Genomic DNA, 27,574 nt, shown 5'->3' on the forward strand with positions numbered 1-27,574 from the left:
TTTGAAAGACAAAAAAATTGGATGTCCCTATTTTAATTAAATGCCCTTGTCATGGGCCTATTTGTCATTACCCCTATAAATAATAGTCAGAATTCCACTTGAAGTTAGAAATTATGCAGATGTCGTGAATCGTACTATTTTGAAAAGAAAAAACACTTCAATTTAACCACACCTTTTTCATCCGAACTTCAATTATGTTGATTCAAACTTTCATTAGAAAAACAACTAATGAGTCTACAAGTATGTGTTCGTAGTGTTTTGGTATTTGAATTGGATCATATAAAAAATTAAACTTTAAACTCAAAATTATGTACAAATCATAATTTGTGCTATTTCCAAAGACTTTTATTTTGACCACAATGTTTCCATATGAACTAGAATGTATTGATTCAAGTTGTTTTGGTACAAAGTTGTTTTACAATGCATTGCATTGATTCAAGTTGTTTTGGTACAAAGTTGTTTTGACCAACTAATAGAGTTACAATTTTTATGTTTAGTAATTTTCAAAAATTGGATCGGATCGGATCAGATAGTAATCAAATTATTAGAAACTTTTAGCTAAAAGCAATGCGAGAGTATTTTGTTAAAGAAAGGTTTGAAAAATGGCTTTGTCAACCAATATAGGAAGTGACCTTATTTATAAGGAAGAAAAATAAATTGATAGAGTACCTTTACCTAATTATGCCTTTGAAAAAAAAAATATTTTTACAAAAATGAAATTCTAGATCTCGTAGTGAAATCATTTGGTGGATATTTTATTTAGGGCATGTTTGGTTAAATTTATTTTAAACGGTTGATAAGCTTTAATATTTAATAAGTTATTTTAAGAGGTGAGATAACTTAGGCTTAATCCTACTTTGCACCCTTGAAATATACCTCTTTGGCACTTTGCACCCTCAAAAAATAATAATAGCACTTTGCACCCTTAAAACACAATAAATCATTCATAGTGCACCCTGAATTGAATAATAAAGACAATTTCATTTTTTATTGGTGTTTTTTTTTGGGGTGCAAAATAAATAAATAAAAATTGTTATTTTCTTGAACCTCCAATCTAATTTCAAGCGGACAAAGTGCGAAAAAATAAAAATTACACCGGAGTATTTAAGAAAAATAGTTTCTTAAATAAAATAAGTTTTTGTCACTAAATTATTCGATTGATTGATTTTTTATTGTAACTGGATGAAAATATTAGGTAAAAATATTATGAAGAAAATATGATTTTCAGATAACTTAATAACTGAATAGCTGAATGATTTTTTCGTAAAATATTTTATTTTAATTAAAAAAATATAATTTTTAAATATGTTGATGAAATATATTTTTATTTTTGCACTTTATAGTTTCAAAATGATTGATGAATAAAAAAAATATTTGACATTTGGCATCCTAAAAAAGTATCACTAAAAATATTAAATTACATTTTTTAGCTTTAAAAATTCATTTGGGGTGCATTATGCATGATTTATTGTGTTTCGAGGGTGTAAAGTGCTATTAATTTGTTTCGAGGGTGCAAATTGCCAAAATGGTATATTTCAAGGGTGCAAAGTGGGATTAAGCCGATAACTTATTACATTTTGTTTATATAATTAATCTTCAAAGTGTTTGGATAGTAGGGTTTTGAGCTATTTTTACTCATTATAAGATCTCAAACTGAAATGTGGGACATAAATACTTTTTGAAAATAAATAAATTAAAAGCTCTCGAAGAACTTATTGTTTTAAATTTTTAAGATCTTTCTTACAAAAATTATCAAACACTTTAAAAGTACTTATAAATTCTTAAAAGCATTTTATAAGCTCTTGTTTGGCTAAGTTTATAAGTTGTTAAAATGAGCTTATAAAATGTTTAAGAGCTTATAAACTCTTCAAAAGTGTTTGATAATATTTTAAGAAAAATATCTTAATTTTTGAAAAATAATTTGTTGGAGAATAAATAAGATATTTTTTAAAAGTTATATTTATCCCACATTTTTATTTAAGATCTTATAATGAGTAAAAATAGTTTATAAGATCATTACACAAACACTTTAAAAATTAACGGTAAATTTCACTTTCCACCCTTGTACTTTGGCTCGATATCACTTTATCCCCTTCTACTCTTAATTATTCGATCTGCCTCATGTACTTGAAAAATTGTCTCAATGTGGCCCTCGCCGTTAGTTTTTAGACACTTAACATTAACACCGTTTGATATAAGTCTGCAAATTACAAAAAATCACCCCTCCTAGTTTAAATAATTATTAAAAAAAATTAAAATAAATTGTCGATGTCGTCGTAGACTATGCTTTCTCGTTGTCTTGAATTGCTTATTATTATTATTTTTTTGTTTTTCTAATTCCCTTTTCGTTATTAAATAATTATTTAAACTAGGAGGGGTGGTGTTTTTGTAATTTCAGAGCTTAGACCAAACGGTGTTAAGGTCAAATGTCTGACAACTAACAACGAGGGCCGCATTGAGATAATTTTTCGAGTACAGGGGGGAAAACCGATGCAATCGATAGTAGAAGGGGGTCAAGTGGTATCAAGCCAAAGTACAAGGCGGGAAAGTGGAATTACCCAAAAATTAATTCTAAAAATAAGATGTAACAACTTATCAGTTCTTAAAATACCTTATTAGACGTAATAGCTTATCAGCTGCTTAAAATAAGCTTAGCCAAATGGGGCCTTAGTGTCTAGATTTAATTTCAAAATATAAATAGTTTTTTTTTTTAGAAAAAAAAAGTAGAAATAGGATTATTATGGGTTTAATTATTATTTATTAGAATTAATAATAGATTAACACAATCAAGATCTAAATGGAAAATTAAAAGCTCTCCTCCGCGCGTTAGTAACATTCGACCGAGTCTTCTCTCTCTCTCTCTCTCTTCTGTACGCATCTCTCTCTCTCTCTTTCTCTCTCTAGCCATCACATCACAACTACTGGCTGGTTCAGCCCAGCCTCGGATTGAACAATCCCTATGATGATGGCTTGGGCATTCACTTACGCCATCCTCTGCTCCGCCGCCGCCGCCGCCGCATCCGTCTCGATTCCGCCTTATGGAGATTCAATTACCTTCGTCAACAGCAGCAGCAGCAATGGCGGCACCGCCATGTTCCTACCTCTGTTTTTCAACCAGCAACGAACCAAGGAGGACTTCCATCCGCGCCGCCATCTCCACAACCGCCCCACCCCCAGCGCCCGAATGCCCCTCCACGACGATCTCCTCCTCAACGGGTCAACATCCGCTTCTCTGTTTGAATTTCAGCATTCCTTATTCCGATTGGGAGATCCGATCTCGAATTTCTGATGTGTATTCTGTTATGAATCGGTGTTGCAGGTATTACACGACTCGGCTTTGGATCGGGACGCCGCCGCAGAGATTCGCTCTGATAGTTGATACCGGCAGTACTGTCACTTATGTACCGTGTTCCACTTGCGAACAGTGCGGCAAACATCAGGTTTCTTAAATTTTGATGATTTATTTATTAACTTTTTTTTTTCTGTGATTGAACAATGCAATTAGGTTTGTTGTTGATCTATGTTTGACTTTTCTCGTCTTGAATTTTGATTGGATATGTCTTGATTTGGGTGAATTGAATAGTGAAAGTGCACAGTTAAGGAATAGTTGAGAAGAGATTTCCCCATTTTCGGTTTGGTTATATGATAATTTCGATATGTTCGGACAATTGCAAAACGACCGATATGTCCGTCTCTTGCAAGACACTATTTTGAAATCTGTTTTTAACTGGAAAATAATGTCCGAATAGTATGAAAGAGCTACTCATAACGAAAGAGGAAAAAACTACAATGAAGTTACCACTAATTTATACTGTTATTGGCTTTTCGGGAAGAGAAAGGAGGAAACCTTTATATAGTTTTTCTTCACTAAATTAGGAAAGAATTGGATTTTCTATGTGAAATAATTTATTTTTTTGGACCTTAAAGTGTTGCTTGACTTTTCTTGTTCCTTCCCTTTTGAGTAATTTTCTGGGTAAGGACTCCCCTCTCTTCATTTGACATCAACACCATTGGTAGCGAGTAATAATAATTTTAGTTCTTCGAATACGTGTAAACGGTGCATTATCAAGTCCCTTTGTGTTGTGTTTTTCAGTTTCTTTGCATGATTTAATTTCAAATTTCTCTTCCAAATAGGACCCAAAGTTTCAACCAGATTTGTCAAGCACCTACCAACCCGTAAAGTGCAACATCGATTGTTCTTGTGATAACGAAAGGGAGCAATGTATATACGAAAGACAGTACGCTGAAATGAGTTCTAGCAGTGGGGTCTTGGGCGAGGACATTGTATCCTTTGGCAATCAAAGTGAGTTGGAGCCACAAAGAGCTGTTTTCGGGTGTGAGAATATGGAAACCGGCGACCTGTACAGTCAGCATGCCGATGGAATAATGGGTCTGGGTCGTGGAGACCTCAGTATTGTTGACCAGCTTGTGGATAAAAGTGTAATTAGTGACTCGTTTTCCTTGTGCTACGGTGGAATGGATGTGGGCGGTGGTGCAATGGTTCTCGGAGGAATTGCAACTCCTGATGACATGGTGTTTACCCATTCCGACACTGCTCGAAGGTACGTGTAGGAAAATTCTTGCAGTATTGCAATGGACTGTTAGGCTTCTTTTCCTAACACGTACCCTTGATACATCTCACACATTTACTCTAGTTTCGGGGTGGCAACAGCCCTTATTACAATATCGACCTGAAGGAGATACATGTTGCTGGGAAGATGCTGCCTCTTAATCCCAAGGTGTTTGACGGCAAACATGGAACTGTTCTTGATAGTGGTACAACTTATGCTTATCTACCTGAGCAGGCATTTGGAGCATTTAAAGAAGCCGTAAGTATATTCATTATTTGATTATAGGATACTTTTTTTTAATCATGTGTTTCTGTGCTGAGTTTCTCCGTTTTTGGCGAGTAGATCTTCAAGGAACTCAACTCCCTCAAAAGAATACAAGGTCCCGACCCTAATTACAATGATTTATGCTTCTCTGGTGCTGGAAGGTAATACGATTGTCATTATAGAATTTGTCTAGATAGTAAAAGTTTGCAGTCGGTATTTTTGTGTAATTAAGTTCATATTTTGCTTCAGTGATACTTCACAACTCTCGAACGCCTTTCCATCGGTTGAAATGGTATTTGGCAACGGACAGAAGATATTGTTGTCTCCTGAAAATTACTTGTTCAGAGTAAGTATCTTTACTTTATGTTGTTGAAAAGCCACCCCTTCAAATCATGTAATTATTTGTTGCACCATGAAAAAGTTCAATTCGTATACATAGCTGGAATTTTCCTTTTGTTTATTTATGCTGCCCCGACATTCAATTATGTTTCCCTTTGTGATCATTATTTTGCTATATTCTCATGTACAGCACTCAAAGGTGCGTGGTTCATACTGCCTTGGGATTTTTCAGAATGGAAAGGATCCAACCACTCTTTTAGGGGGTACTTTTTATTTATTTTATTTTTAATTTTTTTTATCTCAGCTTTAATGTTTATCATTGAATGATTGTATCTGCTGATCGTTTTTCTTTTTGTCAGGTATTGTTGTTCGGAATACTCTTGTTACATATGATCGTGAACATGAAAAGATTGGTTTTTGGAAAACCAATTGTTCTCAGTTATGGGAGAGACTTCACTTGTCCCCTGCCCCTCCACCATTGCCTTCTGGCACCGATAAGGATAACTCAACCTTGGATATATCTCCTGCGTTAGCTCCTAGCGAGTCACCGCCTGCACCTGCGCCAAAATCTTCAGGTATATCATGTTACTGTTTTTCGTCTTCTGCTGTCTCACCTGAATTTATTAGTTGATGAATCCTTTTTTGAAGAAATATGGCTTAGCAAGTTTGTTTGGCATTATGGTGAAATTTTAATTTTGCGATGCCTATTTTATGTGATGGGTGGTAAGCTTTTTCACTCAAGAACAATACCTATGGCTATGGATTTAAATTTTTGAAGTTGTTGAAGTGTTAAATTAAAATAAGGTTAGAAATTTTAAAGTTTACTGCTTTTTGTTATTTTATTGAATAGATGAGTACATGCTGAGTCAATGAGGAAGTACCTGCTGAGTTTTAATGATAGAAGATTATGAGAACCCACGATGATTTTCTTATATGACTAAGATCACAGATAATGTCCATTGAAAACTTTAACTGATGGAATTAAATGGAGAATTTCTTATTTCGTTAACTAAATTTTGGCAGAAGGGAATGTTTAAAGAAGGCCGGCATGCAGGTTTATCTTATTTTCAACCAGCAGAGTTTCTTTGTCCAATGTTAATTTTCTTTGTTCTCTGGCCCACAATACCATGATGCTTGGTCCTTGTCTTTGTTTAATGATATGTATCTGAAAACTGCACCTTTTGCCTTTTCAATCTCAAAATATTATGATGATTACACAATTAGTATATATAACGAAGGACCAAGCTCTGATTGATTAGTTGGGATTGTTTGTTTCTGAAGAAATGAGACTGCATATTCCTGTCCTGCCGGTTATTTGGTTTAATAGATTGCTATCTCCTAGATCTTTGACTTGACATATGGTTTACTGTCAAGAAAGGTCTGTAATGGAATCGGGTACATCACCTCTGTCTCAATTCGAGAGAGATGAATTGTTCGTAACAGCATCCCATGCCAAAAGTTTGGACATTTCGGTTATGACTCTTATACTTTGTAGGCGAGTGGTGTTCAAAATCTTATAACTGCCAGGTCATTTAGAAAAATAAATAGTTACTAAATCCACTGATTATAGCTAGGAACTGGATTATCAACTTTTCTGTATCACATTCTTCTTCACTATTTTACTTAAAATTCTATGTGGATTGATCAATGTTTACTGATGATTCTAATAACGTAATGAATGAGCAGAATATTTGATGAATTTTTTGGTCTTTTGCAGGGGAGGCTAAAATAGGTCTCATAACATTCTTTATGTTGTTGAACGTGACGTACCCAGAGTTGAAACCTCACATGTCAGAACTTGCTCTGTTCATGGCCAAGGAATTAGATGTTAATTCTTCTCAGGTAAATCAATATAAATTGTTGATCCTTTAGGATTGCATGTGGAACGTAATATCTAAGTTTAATTTTTTTTTTTCTAGTGAAATCTGAATATATGTTAGTCAACTTTCTCACTTTTTGATATCAACTGTCGCAGGTTCGTTTGATGAATTTCACTTCTGGAGAGAATGATACCCTCATAAAATGGGCCATTTTCCCAGAAGAACCTGCTGATTATATTTCTAATGCTACGGCCATGGTAAAAAAATTGTTACAACGACAACACTTTCTTTTCTGTATACTGATAGATACTGAGGGGCTCATACGCTTTTACTTAAACATTTTTTTAATTGTTTTTTTTACAGGATATTGTATCCAGGTTGAGTGAAAATCGTGTTCATCTCCCTGATAGCTTTGGAAGTTACAAATTCTTTGGATGGAATATGGGGCCGACACCACCTCAACGGTAAAATAAAATATGAAGTTTCTTATGTACATCGCTCGCATTAAATTTATTTCACTAGAAATATTGAGCTCAAGAAATTGGAATAGGGAAAATTAATTGATCTACCTGATCAACAAAGCTTAACGTTAGAATTTTCTTTAAATTTGGAAGACATTCTTAGAAAATCATATGAACAAACAAAAATATTTTGTATACTCCTAAGTAAATATTTGATCTTGTTGCAATATTCCAGGACATGGTGGCGACAACATTACATGGCAGTAATCATAGCATTTGTAATTACGATGGTAATTGGATTGTTGGCATCTGGGGCATGGTATATTTGGAGGAGAGATAAATCGCTCGTTTCTTACAAGCCCGTTGATTCTGTTGTAGCCGAGCAAGAACTGCAGCCATTACAGAACTGATCACAAGTTTGGCCTTTGGTTTGGTTTACTATCTCAAAACTTATGACTTAACTTGTTCGTCTGATTTATGTTGCTGTCATAAGCAATAGATTCGTTTTTACTACGATGAAATGGTAGGTTAGAAATGTGAGGAGGAGGTGGCGTGCCTTCTTGATGACGAGCATTGCCCGATATATTATATTATATTATATTATATTTTGTCCATTTCTCTGTGAATAGCAGAATCTCATCTCAGCAAAAAAAAAAAGAAACACGAACGCCATGAAGATTAATTTCTTATTTTTATATTTTTCACATTATGTTTTCTTATTTGCGATTGAGAATTGTAAGAATAGACGAAGAATTAATGTGACGGGTTTTTCCTCGGAAATCGAGACATCTTATTTGTTATTGCTATTACAATTCTTGCGCATACAGACAATGGACTCGAACTACGTACATCTCTGACAAGGAGAGATGCATTCACTCTGATTTTTTTTTTTTTGGGAAAAATACAGTTTCCGCCCCTCACATTAGCACCGATTTCATATTTGATCCGTCATGTTCACAAAAAACACATTTGGTCCCTTATGTTTAAAAAATTCAACACTTCTAGTCATTTCCGTCAATTTTCCGTTAAAACTAACGGAACCAAGCATGTGCCCATCAATGACTTATCTGACAGACTAACGGTAAATTGACGGAAATGACCAAAAGCGTTAAATTATTGAAACATGAGGGACCAAATGTGAAATCGGTGCAAACTTGAGGGATGAAAGCTGTAATTTTCTCGATTTTCTTTTCATAAATACTATTGGGGGAAAAAAAAGGTTAAAACTTGAATTCATGTTCTAGATCATTATTGTAAGTTATATGTAGGGGCGTAAATGAATCGAGTCGAATCCAATGCATGATTTATTGTACGAAGGCTTCACCGATTTCATCAATGGCTCTCCATGTAATTGTACTAATTAATTAATTAATTTCTATCTACCAAATAATTTTACTAACTCAACTCAATGTATCTGATTCACAACTTCTTTAGAATAGTTTATTTCGTTCCAACTTCCAAAATTGTTATGTAAAATCAAACCTTCTTTTATTCCATTAACAAACATTATAACTCTCTATTTTATGCATTTCAATGTATGACATTATATCAATAAAATAACTTTTAAAAAATAAAGGGATGTGATAAATGTCGTTTGAGCTTTAATAATAACGTTACGACTTCAAACGTGATTTTGATCATTTTTAATTCCAAATTTTGCAAAACCCGAAAAACAGAATTTGTAGTATTCTGAGTTAATTTATAGATCCAACTTGAATCACCAAAATTGAATGGCGGACGAGAAAGATTTACATGAATCAATGGATACTGCTCACAAACTATGATGTATTGAGGTATCTAAAATTCAAAATGTAACTCATTCATGCATAACTTTGTCACACGACATCCAATCTAGCGGATTTAAGTTGGATTAGAAAGCTAACCCAAAATACTACAGTTTTCGTGTTTCGAATTTTGCCAAAATCAAAATAGAAATATGTCAAAATCAGATTTGAAGTCAAAACGATATTTAACGTTTCAGAAAAATAAATCGTGGGAAAATTGAACCACAGGTATAACACACATGCATCTGTCTAGTGGAAAAATTGAATAACTCGAGCTCGAACTAATAGTGACCCCATGTTATTCGTCGTCTTGACATTTTTCTTATGTATATATAATTAATTATTAATAGCAATTAATTAAATAATACAATAAATTGCACCCAGAAACCCTAATTTCTCCGCCGCCCATCACCCCACTCCAATTCGATTCTTCCCAAACTCATCACAACACCACCACCCATTTTTGTATTACCGCTGTTGTCAAATTGGAAGAGGAAGTTCGCCGCCCAGTCGCCGCTCGCCGTCGAAGCTTCCGGCGATTACAAGGTAGGTTTTTCTCCTCTAAGTCCTATAGTAGAGAGAGAGAGAGAGAGTGTGATCGATCAGAAGAAAGAAATGGGGTTTGTGTTCGGAAATTTTGAAAAAAAATTAGGGTTAGATGGATCAATTTTGCTTGGTAAAATTGGAGTTTTCAGAGCATTGTATTGTTCAGTATTTGCCTAGAGCATGTAAATATGAATGAATACAAGCATGTTAGTTACATGCTCTCAGAATTCAGAATTTATCATTTCCAGTAAATTATGATATCGGAATTTTTGGTTGATTGTCTTTGTTAGATCATTCAAAAACGATAATCGCATGCTTTTTTCGTTGTGAATATGATAGATTAGAGCTGCAATATTAATTTAATCATCATATTTATTATCAGAAACCATGAAAGTAGCTACTTTATACCGAATTGCTCGCGCAAACTCCATTCTACCGAACCTAGTTCAACGTCGTTGTTTCCAAGCTGATTTCGTTCCGAGAGATCCCAAATCCAGCCCCAAGAGATACAAATACCCCGCTTTCTACGACCCGTACGGGCCAAGGCCCCCACCCTCGGAAAAGATTCTCCAGCTCGCCGAAAAAATCGCATCTTTGCCACTACAAGAGCGGATGCAAATCGGTCCAGCTCTTAGGGAAAAGGTAATGCATCCCAAGCTGGAACATATTTCCGTTGAAGGAATCGATTTGGGTGCTCCCGGGGGAGCACCTTCTAAGGCGGAGGAGAAAAAAGCCGAGAAAACGACTTTCGACGTCAAGCTGGAGAAATTCGAAGCAGGTGCGAAGCTTAAGGTTATCAAAGAGATTCGGTCCTTCACCGATCTTGGACTGAAGGAAGCTAAAGATTTGGTTGAGAAAGTGCCGGTTTTACTCAAGCAGCAGATCACGAAAGACGAGGCGACTAGCATCATTGAGAAAATCAAAGCTGTTGGAGGAGTTGCCGTGATGGAATGAATACTAGTGCGCCCTGTTCGATAGGTTGGTTCTTTATGATTTTTTTTTTTCCTGATTTGATATGTTTATCTATTTTGGGAATGAGGGTAATAATTCGTTTCACACTTTGATTTTCTTATGTTCGAAACCTTGAAATCCCGAGCTAAATAGATGACCGTATTTGCTGCATTGCTTGCTGAGTTGAGACCTCCCTTTTGTACACACTGTTAATGTATTCAACAAGAATTGAGATTGTCCTGTTTCTCTTGTTACAAAGCTTCTATAATATAGCATTTATAGTTTCTTCTCAAGTTGATCTTTCATGAAATATTTGATCTTTACAATAAGCTGATTTGGAAAAGAAACCGAATGCTAAATATCGTTGCATATAAATCAGTTTATTATTACTATTAGGGCAAATTACGGCTACCCTTGAGGTATGGCCAAATTACGAAAAACCCCTCTTGTTTGGGTAATTACTGCCACCCTCTCCTTTTAAATATTTTTACATAAAATTTATGTAATTCGGTTATTTACCGAACTAAATCGTATATTCAGTTCGGTAAACGGCATGAAATCTTGGCGTACCGAAATTTCGGTTCGGTTTTACCAATTTAACATACCTAAATTTACTTATGGAGGGATATTTTTGTAAGATAATACATAGTTGAGGTTGTGGCTGTAATTACCCAAACAAGAGGTGGATTTTTGTAATTTGACCATAACTCGGGGTGGTGTCCGTTAATTTTCCCTTATTATTATTATCGTAATTTGATCTCAATTGATCTCTCCTCTCAGTTACATAGCTTCAGTAAGATGAAACCCCATCCCGGCTAATATACTCGTAGGCTTACCACAGGAGGTTGAAGGGGACCTGCATGCATGGAAATAGTCGGAAGTTGTAAGATCCATTTTCGTATCCACGGGACACTCCTTAAAGATTCTTTATTCTGTATTTTTACGCTCTATTGATCACGTTCAAATAGGCGTTGTAATAATCTGCGTAGATTACGGTTAATTTTGGGAATCGTTTTCTGAAGAGTTGGAGTTCGGCTTTGAGGGCGGGTGTTGTAAGCGTAGCTTTGGTTGTTGACGCAGCCGAAGCTTGTCTCTGTCGTCTGAAGGAGCTAGATAAAGTGCTAGGCGCCCCCCGTTGGAGGTAGTCAAAATTAATGTCGCGGTTATTTGCAATACTAATTTCATTAAGTGCAAGACAAAATTAAAAAATTAATGTACATATACTATAACACTCCTTACTTGTTAAAAAATAAAATAAGAATTGATGCAATACCAAAAAATAACCACAACTTTTGAAAAGAAATTCGCGCAACGCGATTCGCTATTAACATGTTGAATTTTGTCCCCATAACTCAGACATTAAGATGTAGAGTTTAGACATTAATACCCTTATTATTTTTATCTTTAGTCTTTTTTATGTGGATATTTAGATATTTCACCTAAATAAGCTGAAAATTAAAGTTGATATGCAAACACTTACAACTCTTAAATTGACTTCTTAAAGTAGATTGCTTTTAAGAATCTGCAAATCAAACACCACCAACGTTTAAAAATAAACATTTATTTTCGACTTTTACTCCCAACTTCTACTTATTCAAAAGCTTTTGCAAACACCATATGATCATGTATACATGTTATCTAAGCTGTTATAACACTTGTCACAACATCTTGTATACCATATTTAGTTCAACTATTGTATTCATCTTTATCACGCACTTCCAATTCATCACGTGCAAAAAAAAAAAAAGTCGAAAGCAAAATAAGAAGATATACGAGACGGAACTTTATATAAATTAGTAAGATGAATCTGAAATCTGAGTTTTATATATACAAATTGAATAGACTTTAATTAGAATATAAACGTCGACAGCTATTTACAGTGGCAGAGCCAGCATAAATAGAGCCGTAGTTTCTTAAATTTATAGTATTTGCCGCCCCTACGATTTTTTTTGTTTTTTAATTTATATTTGCATGCCGTACGTGCGGGCATAAAATCCTGACTCCACCACTGCCTATTTGGGTTTATTTTTTAACTAGCAAGGATTCGTTTCCGGTGGATTGAAGAACTCGGGCCCAATGTGGGCCCTACAGACAGGGCAGTTAGGGTTCTTCGACAGCCACGCGTCGGCGCATTCTAGATGAAAGCCATGGTTGCAACCTGGAATCAACCTAGCCGGTTGCTCGTTCTCGATTTTTTCCAAACAAATCGCACAATCACTCGCAAACACCAAATCTTTACCTGTCACTTTCGGCAGCTTCTCCAGATCGAGGGCCGAAACCCCCGTGTTGTGGCGGCGGCGGTTCATCCACAACGTGTTCACCAGCTGGCGGTTAAAATTGCTGTCCGCTGCGAACCAAAAGATGTACAATAGAATTACTGCTGTTCCGATGACGAGTATTCCGACGAATAAAGGCAGATCATAAAGTAAAAACTCTCCCAAATCGTCCTGCATATTGTTTTTTTTTAATCTTTTATTTTTTTATTTGTCTTTGGTGTTCAAGAAAATCAAGAATAGAGTTAGAAAACTGAATTTAAATAACATACCGATAACCAAAGTACCAAACCAAGTGTAACTAGGAAACCATCTTTCACCGGGAAACTAATAAACCTAATTATGGAAAGCAACTAATAACATAATTAATACATTAATTAAGCAAATAATTAACGTAACTAAGGAATTGTCTATGCTAAAAACAAGCCATGCACCAGCCATGTATATTTCGTCGATTCGTCTCCGTCGTCAATAATCTTATGTAAATTATATATCTTTTTTTTAGGAGGTGTTTGCAAAAGCTTATTAAAAGCAAAAGTTATTGACTGTGAGTTAAGTTCAGATTAAGTATTTATTTCTAAAAGTCGCGAGTGTTTTCAGATTAGCTGGAAAAAAATTAACTAAAATAGAAAAAGCAGGTACGTACATGGGTGCTTTTAAAATTATAATTTGAAGCAACTTACTTTAAGAGAAGCAAAAGGAAAAACTTGATTTGTAAACACTTAAAAACAGACTGTGTGCAGAAAAAAGCTTATAATCCATTTCTAAAAGCTTTTGCAAACACCACCTTAATATTACAATATAAAATAAAATGGGTAAAACTTATCTCTTTCAAATAAATTCTACATATACTTAATTTTGAATTTTGTTTATCAATACTCTTAGAAAAATCGGGGCGATCCCCCAAAATGTTAAGTGCACAATATGTTATTAGAATGATTTGGATTAATTAGAATTTTTTTTGCATGCTTGATATTTTATTTGGCATAACGAATTGAGTCGAACCAAATGCATGTTTCAAATATATTTAAATATATTTATACTTATATAATTAATGGGGGGAGAGTAAAAGTAGGAGGCTCTAGCATTTGGCCTCATAGTAAATCTATTTTTAACAAAGAGATGTATGCATGCATGTAGCTATCTCTTGCATGAAATATATATATTTTTTCTTTAATTTGTTTGATTATATATTTAAATTAAACATTATTATTGGGGCATGCATGAATTCCCAAGAATGTTTTTTTAGTGATTATTATTTATGATTATTATCTGGGCTGCTTGATTTTGTTCCATTCTAAAATAAATACATATTCATGGCCACTCAGGGCATTCAAGAACATCCTCATCGTTCTACGTATTAATTATTTATTAAATACTTTAATAATCCTTTATTCATATTTATTTATTTGTTTTTTTTTATTCTCACATGAATTTGAAATTAGAGGATAATAATTTTTTTTTTTATTCGCGGAGAATTGGTATCGGTATCGAACATCGTTTTTTTTTTTGCAGGAAAAACGGGGACAGTATTTTGGCGACATACCAAAAGCGAGCATTTTCATTTCCTTGCTCTTCTTCTGCTCAAGGTAACCAACCTCACAAGGGAGTTTCGGAACTATTTCTAGGAAATGATTTTCAACTTTTAATATTAATTAGTTTAATATTTTCAAATAAATCATTTTTGTCTACTTCATTGCAAAATTCAAGAAGAAAACCTATTTTAGAAGTTTTAATGATTTTATTTTGGATATATCATATTCTGGTTTACGTTATTAATTAAGTTATTATAATTAACGGTTACATGTTTTGAACTATTTTTTCGTGAATAAGTCACATTTATGTCGCTGCCCGGAACCCTGTAAAAATTTCATTATCAAACCGTCTAACTTTAATATGTCCACTATTTACCCTTTTTTTCCTTTTTGCATTGTAGACTTGAGATATTTCAATACGGGGAAAAAAGAAACAACACACGGTATTGCTACTACCACGAGAGACGTTGACGAAAAGGGAGAATCGAGTTGTAACAAAAATAAAACGTCCGGGTGGCAAAAATATTTCAAATTGTTGAAAAAGAGTTCAATAAAGAGATTACCATCAAATTTACCTTCAATAGTTGTGCCTAAAATATCAAAAAGGCATAGTAGAAGTAGTAGAGATCAAAATGTGGATATAGACAGGTGCCTCATCACTTCTACCTGGAAAACTTTTACCCTTGCTCAATTGCAATCTGCAACCAACAACTTTAGCAAAGGTAATTATCGATTTTTTTTTTTTTTTTTTTTTTTGCTAATATAAAATATTTTGGGTAAATTTAATTAGTGTGCTCTAATTACCACTGCCGTTGACAGTCGGTCTCCGATGTTGACTTTTTTTCCTTTTTATTGACTTGTCGCACATTAATATTATCAGCTTTAATATCTCAATGAGTTAATTGAACTCTACCTACTAAATGAGATACTTATGAAAGAGATTAATATTTTGATTATTGCATTAGAGAATCTGATCGGGAAGGGCGGGTACGCGGAGGTTTACAAAGGTTGTCTGAGCAACGGACAATCGGTGGCGGTGAAGCGGCTCAACAAGGGAGTGGGGGAGGACGAGGTTGTCAATTTCTTGACGGAGATCGGAATAATAGCGCATGTTAACCATCCCAACACCGCAAAAATGATCGGTTTTGGGGTCGAAGGAGGCTCTTTTCTCATTCTTCAATTATCATCATTAGGGAGCTTGGGTTCACTCCTTCAAGGTATGTTTTCGTTTTATGGATAAATTTGTCTTTTTTCATTTTTAATCACTATCTACAAAATTAATCGCAGTGAGTAGGACAACTACTAATGTTATTGGTTGTGAACTTTAACTTTAACATAAATTAATTTGAATCTTGTATATACAGCAAGCATTTCCTCGTACAGTTACCTATATTGGATTAAATTGTATTAAATGAGATCGGATTAATTCTTTACTGTTAATTAGTTAATTATTTAATTATTAAGATGTTTGGTTCCTTAGATATTTGTTAAATTCTGGTATTATACGTGAATTATCTATAAAATCTCTTATTTAACAAAGTTAAGCTACTGCTCTAATGTTTAATTTCGAGCTTCAACTTTTGTAGCAAACTTAGTAAGTATGAATCTTGTCAATAAAAAATCTTATTAGCTCCTATTTATTCGGTAAATAGAACTTAATAATGATAACCGAACGAGGTTTTAGTCAACTGAAATGAATAGTGTCAACCGAACGAGACGGATTCATTGAATTGAAATTAATAAAATTATTATCTGCTAATTATTTATGCAGGTTCAAAGGAAAAACTAGATTGGAGTAAGAGATATAAGATAATCGTTGGTACAGCACAAGGCCTACTTTATTTGCACGAACATTGCGAAAGACGAATTATTCATCGAGATATTAAAGCTGATAATATCCTTTTATCCGAAGATTTCGAGCCTCAGGTACCTGCATTTTATTTTTCAATCTTTCGAAAATAATGTTCAAATGTTATATAGATGTTAATTCTTTATTTAATTTAGCCTTTGTTCGGTCGGTTGCGTGTTGGGATGTAGGTCGGAATGGAGTTTTCGAATTCCTTTAATTCTGATTCGAAAATATCCGAATTTGGGACCGTATTTTTTCATTCCAATTTCCGAAGTTCTGATTTCCGATTCTTCCGAATTTATTTGGAACGAAATCGAAATGGTATATAAAATTACCGGAAATTCTGATTTTCGATCCAATTTAGTTTTGAATATTTCTATGGCTTTTCGAAATATATAATATAATTTTATGATATATTTTTTGTAATTCCATAATATAAAATTACTCGTGTTATATTTTGTATGAAAAATATATAAAACATAGGGTCAAGTAATATTAATTGGTATCAGATGTTGCATTTTTTCTTTTAAGAAAATTTATGTTTCAATTTGTTGTTCCTACGTGTGTTTTTATTTATTGCGTTTTGTCAAACTCTTTTTTGGATTTCTTGCATTTTCGAGCGAAATTTTGAAACAAATAGAAAAACATTGTTGAAAATTCACATTATATCCAGATTTGGAACAAGAGATTATAAACTAATGTAATTTACAAAATTTCCAAAAATTCGCCGATTTTGAGACATTCCGAAATCGGAATGAAATTTTGCATTCCGATTTTTTGGAACGAAAATTGGACCCCATTTTTTACTTCCGAAAAAATTAAAAAAATTCCAAAAAAATAATTTTCTATCAACTTCCGTCCGATTTCCACCCCTAGTTGCATGAGTCAAAATTAATTTAATATGGACTGATTGACTTGTACTAACTCCATAATATGGGGATACAGTTATCTTTGTTCTTTTTAGATACTATCTATAAAAAAATATTCAATAGTAGCATGAATTTTGCTAACCCAATATGTTATTATGTGTCACTATTTAGTCGGTATATCTTAATAGTAAAAATCGATCGATTTCTTATTCTTTCGGGTAGACTAAAATGAGATTTTTATAGAATACTACGAAACATTATATCATTTTTTAATGTAAAGTAATTATTCATTTGGGTTATTGCACGAGTGCAGAGTTTATCCAATGCACATATATTGTTGCATATTTTTTTGTTAAAAAAATAAAATAATTTCCTCTTAATAAGACCACAACTTAGTTATTTATTGCTTGGTATATATTTGTGACTTGTTTTGCAAATGTCAAATAGATCTGTGATTTCGGGCTCTCGAAATGGTTACCGAAACAATGGTCCCATCACAACGCCACAAAGTTTGAAGGCACATTCGGGTACGTATTGTTCTTCAACTTAAATCGATCATTGTCCACTTACGTTCAATTGGTGTTAGGTTACGCTTATAAGTTGTTAAAAACAATTTACAGAATGTTTTAGAGCTTATAAGTTCTTCCAAAGCGTTTGGTAAAACACTTAAAAAATTATATAAAAAAAAAAAAAAAAACTGTTTGAGAGCTTTTAAATTTTTTTTTTTTGAAGTACCTCCCCTACCTTTATATTCAAGTTCTAATAATTAATAAAAATAACTTATAAGTTCAGTATTCAAATAATAATCAGACGTAAAAGGTTATCAGATATTTTGCCTCAAAAGGGCACAACATATATATACTGAATACACGATGTACACTTCACCGAATGTAACATATATTTGGTTTAATTGTGAATAGATACTTTGCTCCAGAGTACTTTATGCATGGAATTGTGGATGAAAAAACAGACATATTCTCTTTTGGAGTTCTACTTCTTGAGATTATAACTGGACGCCAAGCATTAGATGAATCGAAGAAAAGCCTTGTGCTTTGGGTAAGTGTTTGCAAAGTGATTTCGAGCTTTTTGTTTTTGGCTTAGAATCACTTATGAAGTGTTTGCAGTTCCAACTTTTGTTTCTACTTTACTTAAAATAAGTTGTTTTAAGATGAAATAAGAAAAACAACTTCTCTTAAAATAAATTGCTTAAAGGTTGATTTTCTGTGATTTTGCAAACACCCCAAACTTTTAAACATAATCACTTATTACTAACTTAAATCATAATCACCGACTTCTATTTTTTTTTAAAGCTTTTGCAAACACCACCTAAATGCATTTTTGATTTAATGAAGGGCAATTTAAATATTTTATAACTTTTCTTAAGGTAAATACTAATTTGAGGATATAAATGTAATCTAGGCATACTTGAAAGGGATTATTTGTAAATTAATCTTTATTTATTTTCTTTATTTATAATTTTGTTATGTAGGCAAAGCCTTTAATTGATAATAATGCAACTATGGAACTTGTGGACCCTTCTTTGGAGAATAACTATGATCCAAAAGAGATGGCTCGGGTTATCTCAACTGCCGGTTCATGTATCCAGCAAAATCCGGTTCTTAGACCGAGAATGAGTCAGGCAAGTATAAAATTATGTTTCTATATATTGCTGGAATCAAGAAATTAAATTCAATATATGTAGAGCATGTTCGGCTAAGCTTATAAGTTGTTAATTAAAAAATATCTTATAAAATATTTAAGAGCTTATAAGCTAGTAATAGTTTATAAGATGCAGAGAAAAATAAAACACGAGGTTTTTTTTTTTAACACAAGAACGATTTATGTCGTTCTTTTAAACTCGAAATTTCACACTTTATATGTGAAATACAAGCATATAATATTTTGTCTTTCAAAAAAAATATATATAATATTTTGAAACTTTTTTTTTAGGTTATGACACTGCTGAATGGTATTGATGGAAAGCCAAAGTCGACGGATGGAAGTCGAAAGCAATTCCTTAAGCGGACATATTCGGAAGAACTTTCGTATGTAGAGGAGTACAACTCAACAAAGTATTTAATCCAAACAAAAAATAATAATTAACATCAAATCTAAATCTTAAGTACGATTAGAGTAGCACCTAGACTGTATAGAGTTCAATGGAAAAAAGAAAGAAAAATAAAAACCCTCTTATAGTAATTTTGTTTAACATTGGTTTTAATTTGTGAAATTGAGATTTTTTATATAAATTCTGCACTTTGTATGAAATGATATTTTAGTTTTTAGGCCCTTATAATATGGCTAGAAATCTAACAAGAATCGAGTGACTAAAACATACGTACGTTTAATATGCTTAGTTGGTAAAAAAGGATCACTCGTAGAATCAGTTCAGTTCAGTTCGCATTCGCTTATTTTTTTTTTCTTTTTTTTTTTTGGTCCCGAGATAAAATCAGACTCCTCTCGGAAGCTAGATGCATCGTCGTCAGTAGAGAAGTTCATTTAATCTACATAATCCTCACCAACGGAAATCAAACGGTTGACAAGTACAACATCCTCTCTAATTTATTATAGGATGCCGAAAATTGAATTTAAAATGAAAGCAAAATTCAGTATGTTTGTAATAGGGAAATGTCATTCATGATCGATATAAATCCCGAAATGTTTGGAAGAGATCTCGTAAATTCTCAGCCATTGTCGTCTCCACTACTACAAAATTTGATTTTCTAGTGTTAATTGTAATTTTCTTCATCATTTCCATAGTCAACTATATTTTTTTTGTAAGTTTTTAATTTCTTTAGCGGTTAGCCATGTTATATGGCATTTTGCTACAATTTTTCAGTATTAACTACAAAAAAAATCGTGGTCTACTATAATTTATTCATTAGTTTCAATTTATCGTTTCCCTTTGTTCATTCTCCAATCACAAAAAAAAAAAAAAAAAAAAAAAAAAAAAAACAAAAAAAAAATAAATAAATAAATAAATTCACAATATACAACAATATCAAACATTTATACAAATTTTGATTTTTTTTGTATTGTAGTACACTACAAATGTTTGAAACTAACACAAGGTAAAAGAAATGTTGAAGGTGCAATAAAGAAATCTTCCAACATGGGGCTAGGGTTTTGGGCGCCTATTCAAAGGAAATATTCCTGTATTTTGTAAGGTGCAACGACTTTCCCTATTTGCTAGGGTTTGTGCGATGCGGCCTGAAAATCATCAAAACACGAATTTATCAAAATTTGTGCATAACTCAGGTTAATAATATCTACCGCAGACGCTTGATTTTTTTGATTTGTGAAGCTTTCTTAGATCGAATTGTTACACCATTTTTTGTATTAATCCACAAAAATCACTGAAATACTATTCACCCTAAGTAGAAACTTCTGTTATTCAATTTCAAGACAAATCTATGGACAAATTTTGAGTTTTAGACTATTTTACCCTATTTAATTATAAAAGTAAAAGAATCATTATTTAAATTTATAAATTCTACAACACCAAATTTAATAAATTTAAATATAAAAGTAAAATTTAGGAATTTTATTCATATTAATAAAGTAAAGCAATGATAAATGAGTGGAATTGGATTAAAAGTTAAAATTAAAAAAAAAAATGATACGTGTTTACTAAAAATCTTTCTGTATTTATATTTCAGTTTCTGAATTTACCTTCTATTTAATTATGTTTGTATTTAAAAAAAAAAAAAAAAGCAAAAAAAACAAATTGTGAAAAAAAAAAAAAAAAAAATTACTCATAATTCCAGTCTTGCTCTGAATAAACTTTGAAGTAAGAATTATTACTCAAGAGAGAGAAAGAAGAGAGAGAGAGAGAGGAGAGAGAAAGTAATCTTCCTCACATATCGCACAAACACTCCCCCAACTTCTTATGTTCTGACATCGTTGGTTAGGTTAGGTTAGATCAGGTGTAATCGGAGGGTTTTTGCAATTAGCCGGAGATGTACAGTGGTTCCAGTGACGGCGAGGCGTCGGCGCAGAGGAGAATTCCGGCGGCGTCTTCCATGCTCTGGGTTCGCAATCTCCGCCGCTTCATCGGATCCGGTGCCGGCCTCGGATCCGAAGCCCTCACCGGTACGTAATTACTGCTGACGTGTCCTTTTTTGCACTGGCGATTCTCAATTTGAACCTATCGCCGACTGAGAATTTGGTGAATTTTTTGTACTTTGCTCCATTCAGAACTGGAGACCAAACGCATTTTGCTCGATATTTTTAAGGAGAAGCAACAAAAGAGCGCCGAAGCTGGCTCCATTCCAAGCTTCTACAAGAAGGTATATTTCGAAAATTAGGCTGTAATTTTTTTTTTTCTATTGAGCACTTGTGTTTTCTGATTCTCTCTTATTTTTCAGAAACCTGAAGAAGGTTCCATTAGTCATAGAGTTCAAAGGTTGGCCAAGTATCGATTTCTCAAGGTATGTTGATGTGTTTCGTAGATCTGCCTGGCCGGGTTTGGGTCGGTCATTCGGTTTTTTTTTCCAGTTCACTGTCATTTGCCTTTTGCAGTTCATGATTAAAAGCTAGAAGTTCAGCTTATAAGCTGTCACGATTTGCCTGAATTGATGTGTGATTAACGATGATGGTTTTGTCTAATCAGAAACAATCAGATCTTCTGTTGAATGCCGATGACCTGGATGCTATGTGGGTTTGCCTGAGGGAAAATTGTGTAATTGATGATGCAACTGGTGCTGAAAAGGTAGTGGGGCTTGTTCACCTACGTTACCTTTTAACTAACTTATAAAGGAATGCAACTCTTATAATACAATTTACCTGCCTTGTTCTTCTAATACAATTTATGATATTTGCTCAGATCAAGTGCTTACTCTTCTTTTTGCTCGTTAACAATAACTATTATGAGTGACGAATAAAATACTTTCTTATCCTTCTATTTCCAACATTAATGAAGATAAAATTTATTAATATTTGGAGTAATTTAAGTTCTAATGGGCTATTGATGGCATTAATTTCTTGGAAAATCTTACTGCCCATGCTCTCTGGTTTTTTTCGAAGTTAGAAGTATACACGTTTGATAATAGGACCATTTGATCTTCTTGAATGAACAAAAGAAGTGTTTTTTCTTGCTGTGAGTTGGGGAAGTTTTCCATATTTTCTTAGTTCTTTCCATCCAGATGCTTTGTTGGATTGCACTGTGTAAGATATGAATATAGTCCATAAAAGTCAGTTCTGGTATGCAGTAGGGTAAAGAATATTAGATACTGCAGAACTTTAGTTCTACAACCACCAGTTGCCTGAGATATCTATCCAACATACATCCTTATAACTCTCTAATATGAAATGCACCTAGTGTAGAATATGTCTCAGTTTGCAAATTGTGACATGAGTTTTCTCTTATCAGATAATTTCATATTCCACATTCTCTTTCTCTAATAAATTTCATTAAATGGCAAAAGAAACCGGACAGTGAAGAACTTTAATCAGACAATTTTTCAAATGACTCATGGCTAACATATCTATTCAATATGCATAATCACAACTTCCAAATTAGGAGATGCACTTGGGACAAAATTTCCCATGGCTTTCAATTTGTCAAATACCTGTCTGTTACACTTAGTGTTGCACACAATTCCATATTCTCATTCTGTACAACTTCATCAAATGCAACTTAATTGCGGGAATAAATGTATTACTGGCATCCTATTTGCTGCGATCTCTAATTCCATTTTTCCGTAAACTGTGGGTTCTGTAATAGTGTTTTTCCTTTCCCTTTTCCGTTCTATCTTTGAATTTATAAGTTGTTCGATTGTCTTTGAAACTATCACTTTGTAAGCTCACAACATCAAACAATTTAAGGCTTGTGCAATTGGTTGAGTGCAACTATACTGAGATGAACGTCATTTGTAAATTGTGCAGATGAATTATGAAGACTTCTGCCACATTGCCTCAGTATGTACAGAACAAATAGGCCTCAAATGTCGACGTTTTTTCAGTCCCTCAAATTTCATGAAGTTTGAGAAAGATGAATCCGGAAGAATTTCCATCCTGCCTTTCTATCTATATGTGATGCGGACGGTAAAAGTTGCTGCCCTTTAATACTCACAGAAAATTCACCAGTACCCATTCCCCCGTTCACTTTTCATTATAAGTTTAGTATGATGGTTTGTCTTTTAAAGTTTCGTACTGCAGTTTTATTTTTCTAGGGATGTGGCTATGATTTGAAAGATTGAGTAGGGCTTGAAAATAAAATACACCTATAAATGAACTTTCTTTTCAATACGTCACAACTGAACCTCCTAACACAACCCTCAAACCAATTGCATGTAAGCAACCAATTATAATCTATATGTAAGCAAATAAATAATCCATTTCGAAGGATACACATTTTGACAAGATACTGGAGTTCACAAAACAAAATTGGTAGCAAATTAAAGCACCCATAAACTGTACAATCATATCCTGCTAAGAACCACTAACATTGCTATTTGGAAATGTCCGACACTTCACTTGTCAGTCGCATCCATACTATCACAATTTACTTTATAGGTAGTAGCTGATACGATGAATGTCTTTCAGTTGAAAGTTCACTTCAGAAGTAGATTGGTCAATAATTGCAGTATCTAAATAAAAAAAAAGTGATATGCCATTTTAAAGTTGCTTGAAAGTAAGGATTCTCTGTGCTTCTTCAGTATTACTTACTACTTCATTATGATCCAGGTTTCACTTACTCAAGCGAGAATTGATATGAGTGAGCTTGATGAGGATTCTGATGGCTTCCTTCAACCTCATGTATGTTAATTGTACTTCTGAGGCTAATCCCACAAAATAAGTTCAACATTAGATATAAAGATGCTTGATGATGTTGTCCTCATTTGTGCTAATATAATTTCCCTTTTCTCTTCTTTGAAACAGGAAATGGAATTATATATAAAAGGTCTTATTCCTAATTTGGCTCAACTAAGGGACATGCCTGCCGCTTTTGAGCAGATGTATTGTCGCATAGCTGCACACAAGTTCTTTTTCTTTTGTGATCCACATAAACGAGGTTGGCATTCAATTGTAGTTATTAGGCTTGCCACTGAATTATTGCCATTTTGTTTACAGTTCAGCATATAAAAACTAATTGTTAATAACAGGGAAGGCATGCATAAAGAAAGTTCTGCTTAGTAATTGTCTTCAGGAGCTAATGGAACTGCACCAGGTAAACTTTCGGTATTATTTACCTGAAATAGTCGAATGGTAGCATTTCCTTTCCATTTAAGTTTTGGAATATTATTCTGATTTATGTTTCATGTACACTAGGAAAATGAGGAAGAAGCTACCGATACTGAACAAGCTGAAAATTGGTTCTCGTTAACATCTGCTCAACGCATATGTGGTCAGTGCTTTAACATAGGTTTTGGAATATGCATATTTCACTCACTTCATTGATATTGCATATACAAGATCTATTTATATTAACTAAATTCCTTTTCAACCCTGAGTGTTCAACTCATTTTGTTCTTTTCATAGGATTTTAACAAAGAATTTCCGGCATATAATGGGCATTTTAGTATTATCCTATTTGTTTGTACAAAAAAACAAATATCCATCCCCCGAGTTCTCTTTAATAATAGAAATCATCCCTATTTCTGGTTGATTTAATATGAAACTCAAATTGCAATTGATTTTATTGAACACATTAATTTAAATTTGAGAAGTAATAATTCAAAATTAAAGTTATATCGAAGAGAAGTATGTGGTTTCTTTATATAATTAGTTGTTTGATGCACTCGTGTCAGTATGTAATGAACTATGTGGTTTTTTCATCAATATATTTTTTTCAAACTAGGTTCTGTTTCAGATAAGCATATAATAACGGAATGATAATGTGTAAATTGTTTATAGAAATGATCAGATGACATTGTGATACATAGATATTTTATTCAGTCAGCTTCACAAAAAAATTCAGAGCTTTTCTTCTTGTTCATCCAGAATGATCTGACCCTCAAACAAACGTCAAGGGTAGTTTTTTGTAAATTGACCTACTTTTAATTTATGTATTTAATTCTATTTTGGCTGTGTGATTCTGAAGGTGAGCATACAGTTCTGATGCCTGTGTATTGTTTGTTTTTCGTGATTTCTGAATGCCATCATACTTTGGCTTGACTAGCTTATAGCTGCTGAAATGGTTATTTACAGATATGTTCCTTGCTCTGGATAAAGATATGAATGGAACGCTTAGCAAACAGGAGCTTCGAGATTACGCAGATGGGACTTTGACGGATATTTTCATTGAGAGAGGTAGAAACTAACTGTAGTCCCCTCTCTCTCTCTCACACACTGCATGTGTGTTTGTATGTATACATATATGGAAAGTATTATACTGTATATCATCTTACTAAAGTATTTGTACCGCTGCATGAAGGGACGGTCGAGTTTTCCTCGTATACCATTTTCAGAACACTCTTCTGTCTGAAAGTATGCTTACCGGTATCAAGTATTACAATAAATGATAGTGCTTTTAAGAAGTTTCTATTTTAGGAAATGAAGCCTTATTTTGTGAAATCTCGAAAGATAATAGAAGTCATAAATCCCGGATGTAGAAATCATGTAAGTTAAAGGCCTCTGATATAACTATGGGAAACTGTCTTATACTTAATACTGTCAATTTGTTTGTTAATATTAAGTTTGTCTTGTTTTGTGAGCTCAAATACCTCTCATGCTACAAATGTTGACAAATAAGATTGCAAATGTTGATAATCGAGGTGAAAAGTAGTTTATCAAGTGTGATGCACTATCCTGTTACTTGCCATATGCCTAGACCCCATGTGCACTAAATGTTGTATTCCTTCCGATTTTTATCTGTTAATTTTTGTCGTCGTCTTTACAGTGTTTGATGAGCATGTCCGGCGTGGAAAAATTGGAGGTGGTAATGCTCGGGAAATGGATTTCGAGAGCTTTCTTGATTTTGTTCTAGCTCTAGAGAACAAAGATACTCCTGAAGGATTGACGTATTTGTTTAGGTGTCTTGATCTTAACGGAAGGGGATTCCTCACAACTGCTGATATTCATTCCCTATTCAGGTTTGGGCCAAAAAAAGTATTCGTTTCACTTACTAATATAATTGTGTTTTGAGTAATTTTTATTTTTCTGTTCCTGTATCTACTATATTAAAATTAAGAGTTTATTGCATTCAGTACCCCTGTGTTATATCGAATTGCTAAAAAACCCCTGGTATAAATATTAGCCAAACCCCCAATATGATGCATTTTTTAGCACACAACTTCCTAAATGGAGGGTTTTTAGGGGGTAATTTGCTTAAAAAATTGCATCCTATGGGAATTTTTGCTAATATTTATAGCATGGGGGTGCTGAATGCAATAAACCGTAAAATTAATATGGAAGTAAAGAAGGGAAACATCAAGAGCATTGATTGTTTCCTGATGAATCTTCCAACAAAAAGCTGCTGCAATTTCCTGCTTGTAGTTCTTGAGCAAGATCTCTACAAGTCTCATTTTGCAAGATACATGCATTCATACATATCGAAGTTTTAATCATTTATTGGAATCTGTATAAATTGATAACTGAAAACTGAAAATTCATAATTTTCCCAATGATAAAAAAAAACAGGGATGTTCATCAGAAATGGATAGAGGGTGGAAACTACGAGCTTTGCATCGAGGATGTAAGGGATGAAATATGGGATATGGTGAAGCCATCGGATCCGTTGAGTATAGCACTGGCTGATCTTCTGGCATGCAAACAGGGCGGCACAGTTGCAAGCATGCTTATAGATGTACGTGGTTTTTGGGCACACGATAACCGAGAGAACCTTCTCCAGGAGGAGGAAGAGCCTGAAGAGGAACAATAATAGCTTTCTTGATCTTTTCGACAGAGATAAAAAACTGTGTTAGCAAAATGTGTAGTTGTTTCTTTCACTCAATTTGTTCTGTTTAATGGAAAAAAAAATATCACACTAGCTTGATATTATTCTAACCACTAATGTTGAGAAATACTGTATGTATAGGGCCATGTATTTAATGTGTAACCTAAATTACCATATATGTTGTTGCAGTTGTGAGAGTAGATTGAAATTACCAAAATTTTATTATTCGAGTATAGAATTGCCGTCTTCTGTTACTTCGTATTGGCTAGTGAGACGGCATGGATTTTGTTTGTAAATGCTTCGTAACCCGTAGTATTTATATACTTCCTACCAATTTTTATATACTATTTATATTGTGAAAATACTATTGTTAGATTTTTTATAAAATTAAATAGTCAATGGACTCGATCAGATCAAACATTTCCATCGGTCTTCAAAGGCGAAGCCCTCAACAAATTAGGGTCAAATTCGTCC

At 33.5% G+C, this 27,574-nt stretch overlaps 5 protein-coding genes and 1 non-coding gene across 6 annotated transcripts; 5 read left to right on the plus strand and 1 right to left on the minus strand.

Moving 5' to 3' along the window:
• Window positions 1-2,782: 2,782 nt before the first annotated feature.
• LOC105958466 (aspartic proteinase 36) lies at window positions 2,783-8,235 on the plus strand. The gene is made up of 12 exons (XM_012982467.2): window positions 2,783-3,216; window positions 3,320-3,440; window positions 4,135-4,562; window positions 4,673-4,829; window positions 4,914-4,996; window positions 5,085-5,181; window positions 5,365-5,437; window positions 5,534-5,749; window positions 6,892-7,016; window positions 7,150-7,251; window positions 7,358-7,458; window positions 7,691-8,235. The coding sequence occupies exons 1-12, from the start codon at window positions 2,960-2,962 to the stop codon at window positions 7,863-7,865; spliced, it is 1,935 nt and encodes a 644-aa protein (XP_012837921.2). The 5' UTR covers window positions 2,783-2,959; the 3' UTR covers window positions 7,866-8,235.
• Window positions 8,236-9,506: 1,271 nt separating this feature from the next.
• Window positions 9,507-10,986, plus strand: LOC105958455 (Ribosomal protein L12/ ATP-dependent Clp protease adaptor protein ClpS family protein). The gene is made up of 2 exons (XM_012982458.2): window positions 9,507-9,785; window positions 10,168-10,986. The coding sequence occupies exon 2, from the start codon at window positions 10,173-10,175 to the stop codon at window positions 10,737-10,739; it is 567 nt and encodes a 188-aa protein (XP_012837912.1). The 5' UTR covers window positions 9,507-9,785; window positions 10,168-10,172; the 3' UTR covers window positions 10,740-10,986.
• A 1,744-nt stretch (window positions 10,987-12,730) lies between these two features.
• Window positions 12,731-13,258, minus strand: LOC105958436 (E3 ubiquitin-protein ligase ATL23). Its single transcript, XM_012982440.2, has one exon. It carries the CDS (start codon window positions 13,187-13,189, stop codon window positions 12,770-12,772), a length of 420 nt encoding a protein of 139 aa, XP_012837894.2. The 5' UTR covers window positions 13,190-13,258; the 3' UTR covers window positions 12,731-12,769.
• A 918-nt stretch (window positions 13,259-14,176) lies between these two features.
• LOC105958437 (receptor-like cytosolic serine/threonine-protein kinase RBK2) lies at window positions 14,177-19,511 on the plus strand. The gene is made up of 9 exons (XM_088814333.1): window positions 14,177-14,366; window positions 14,525-14,598; window positions 14,946-15,266; window positions 15,510-15,761; window positions 16,316-16,470; window positions 17,710-17,789; window positions 18,183-18,318; window positions 18,752-18,901; window positions 19,213-19,511. Exons 1-9 carry the CDS (start codon window positions 14,326-14,328, stop codon window positions 19,363-19,365), a joined length of 1,362 nt encoding a protein of 453 aa, XP_088670459.1. The 5' UTR covers window positions 14,177-14,325; the 3' UTR covers window positions 19,366-19,511.
• A 1,434-nt stretch (window positions 19,512-20,945) lies between these two features.
• Window positions 20,946-27,317, plus strand: FASS (tonneau 2 (TON2)). The gene is made up of 12 exons (XM_012982468.2): window positions 20,946-21,354; window positions 21,460-21,551; window positions 21,630-21,692; window positions 21,875-21,973; window positions 23,149-23,307; window positions 23,950-24,021; window positions 24,145-24,277; window positions 24,369-24,433; window positions 24,535-24,610; window positions 25,414-25,515; window positions 26,105-26,297; window positions 26,845-27,317. Exons 1-12 carry the CDS (start codon window positions 21,222-21,224, stop codon window positions 27,083-27,085), a joined length of 1,428 nt encoding a protein of 475 aa, XP_012837922.1. The 5' UTR covers window positions 20,946-21,221; the 3' UTR covers window positions 27,086-27,317.
• On the plus strand, window positions 26,627-26,745 carry LOC148765324 (small nucleolar RNA snoR104). Its single transcript, XR_016029964.1, has one exon. It is a non-coding gene; the product is annotated as a small nucleolar RNA snoR104 (small nucleolar RNA).
• Window positions 27,318-27,574: the final 257 nt, after the last annotated feature.

This window comes from Erythranthe guttata, chromosome 14 (assembly GCF_056151865.1).
Source record: "Erythranthe guttata isolate IM_541 chromosome 14, IM_541, whole genome shotgun sequence".
NCBI lineage: Eukaryota > Viridiplantae > Streptophyta > Magnoliopsida > Lamiales > Phrymaceae > Erythranthe > Erythranthe guttata.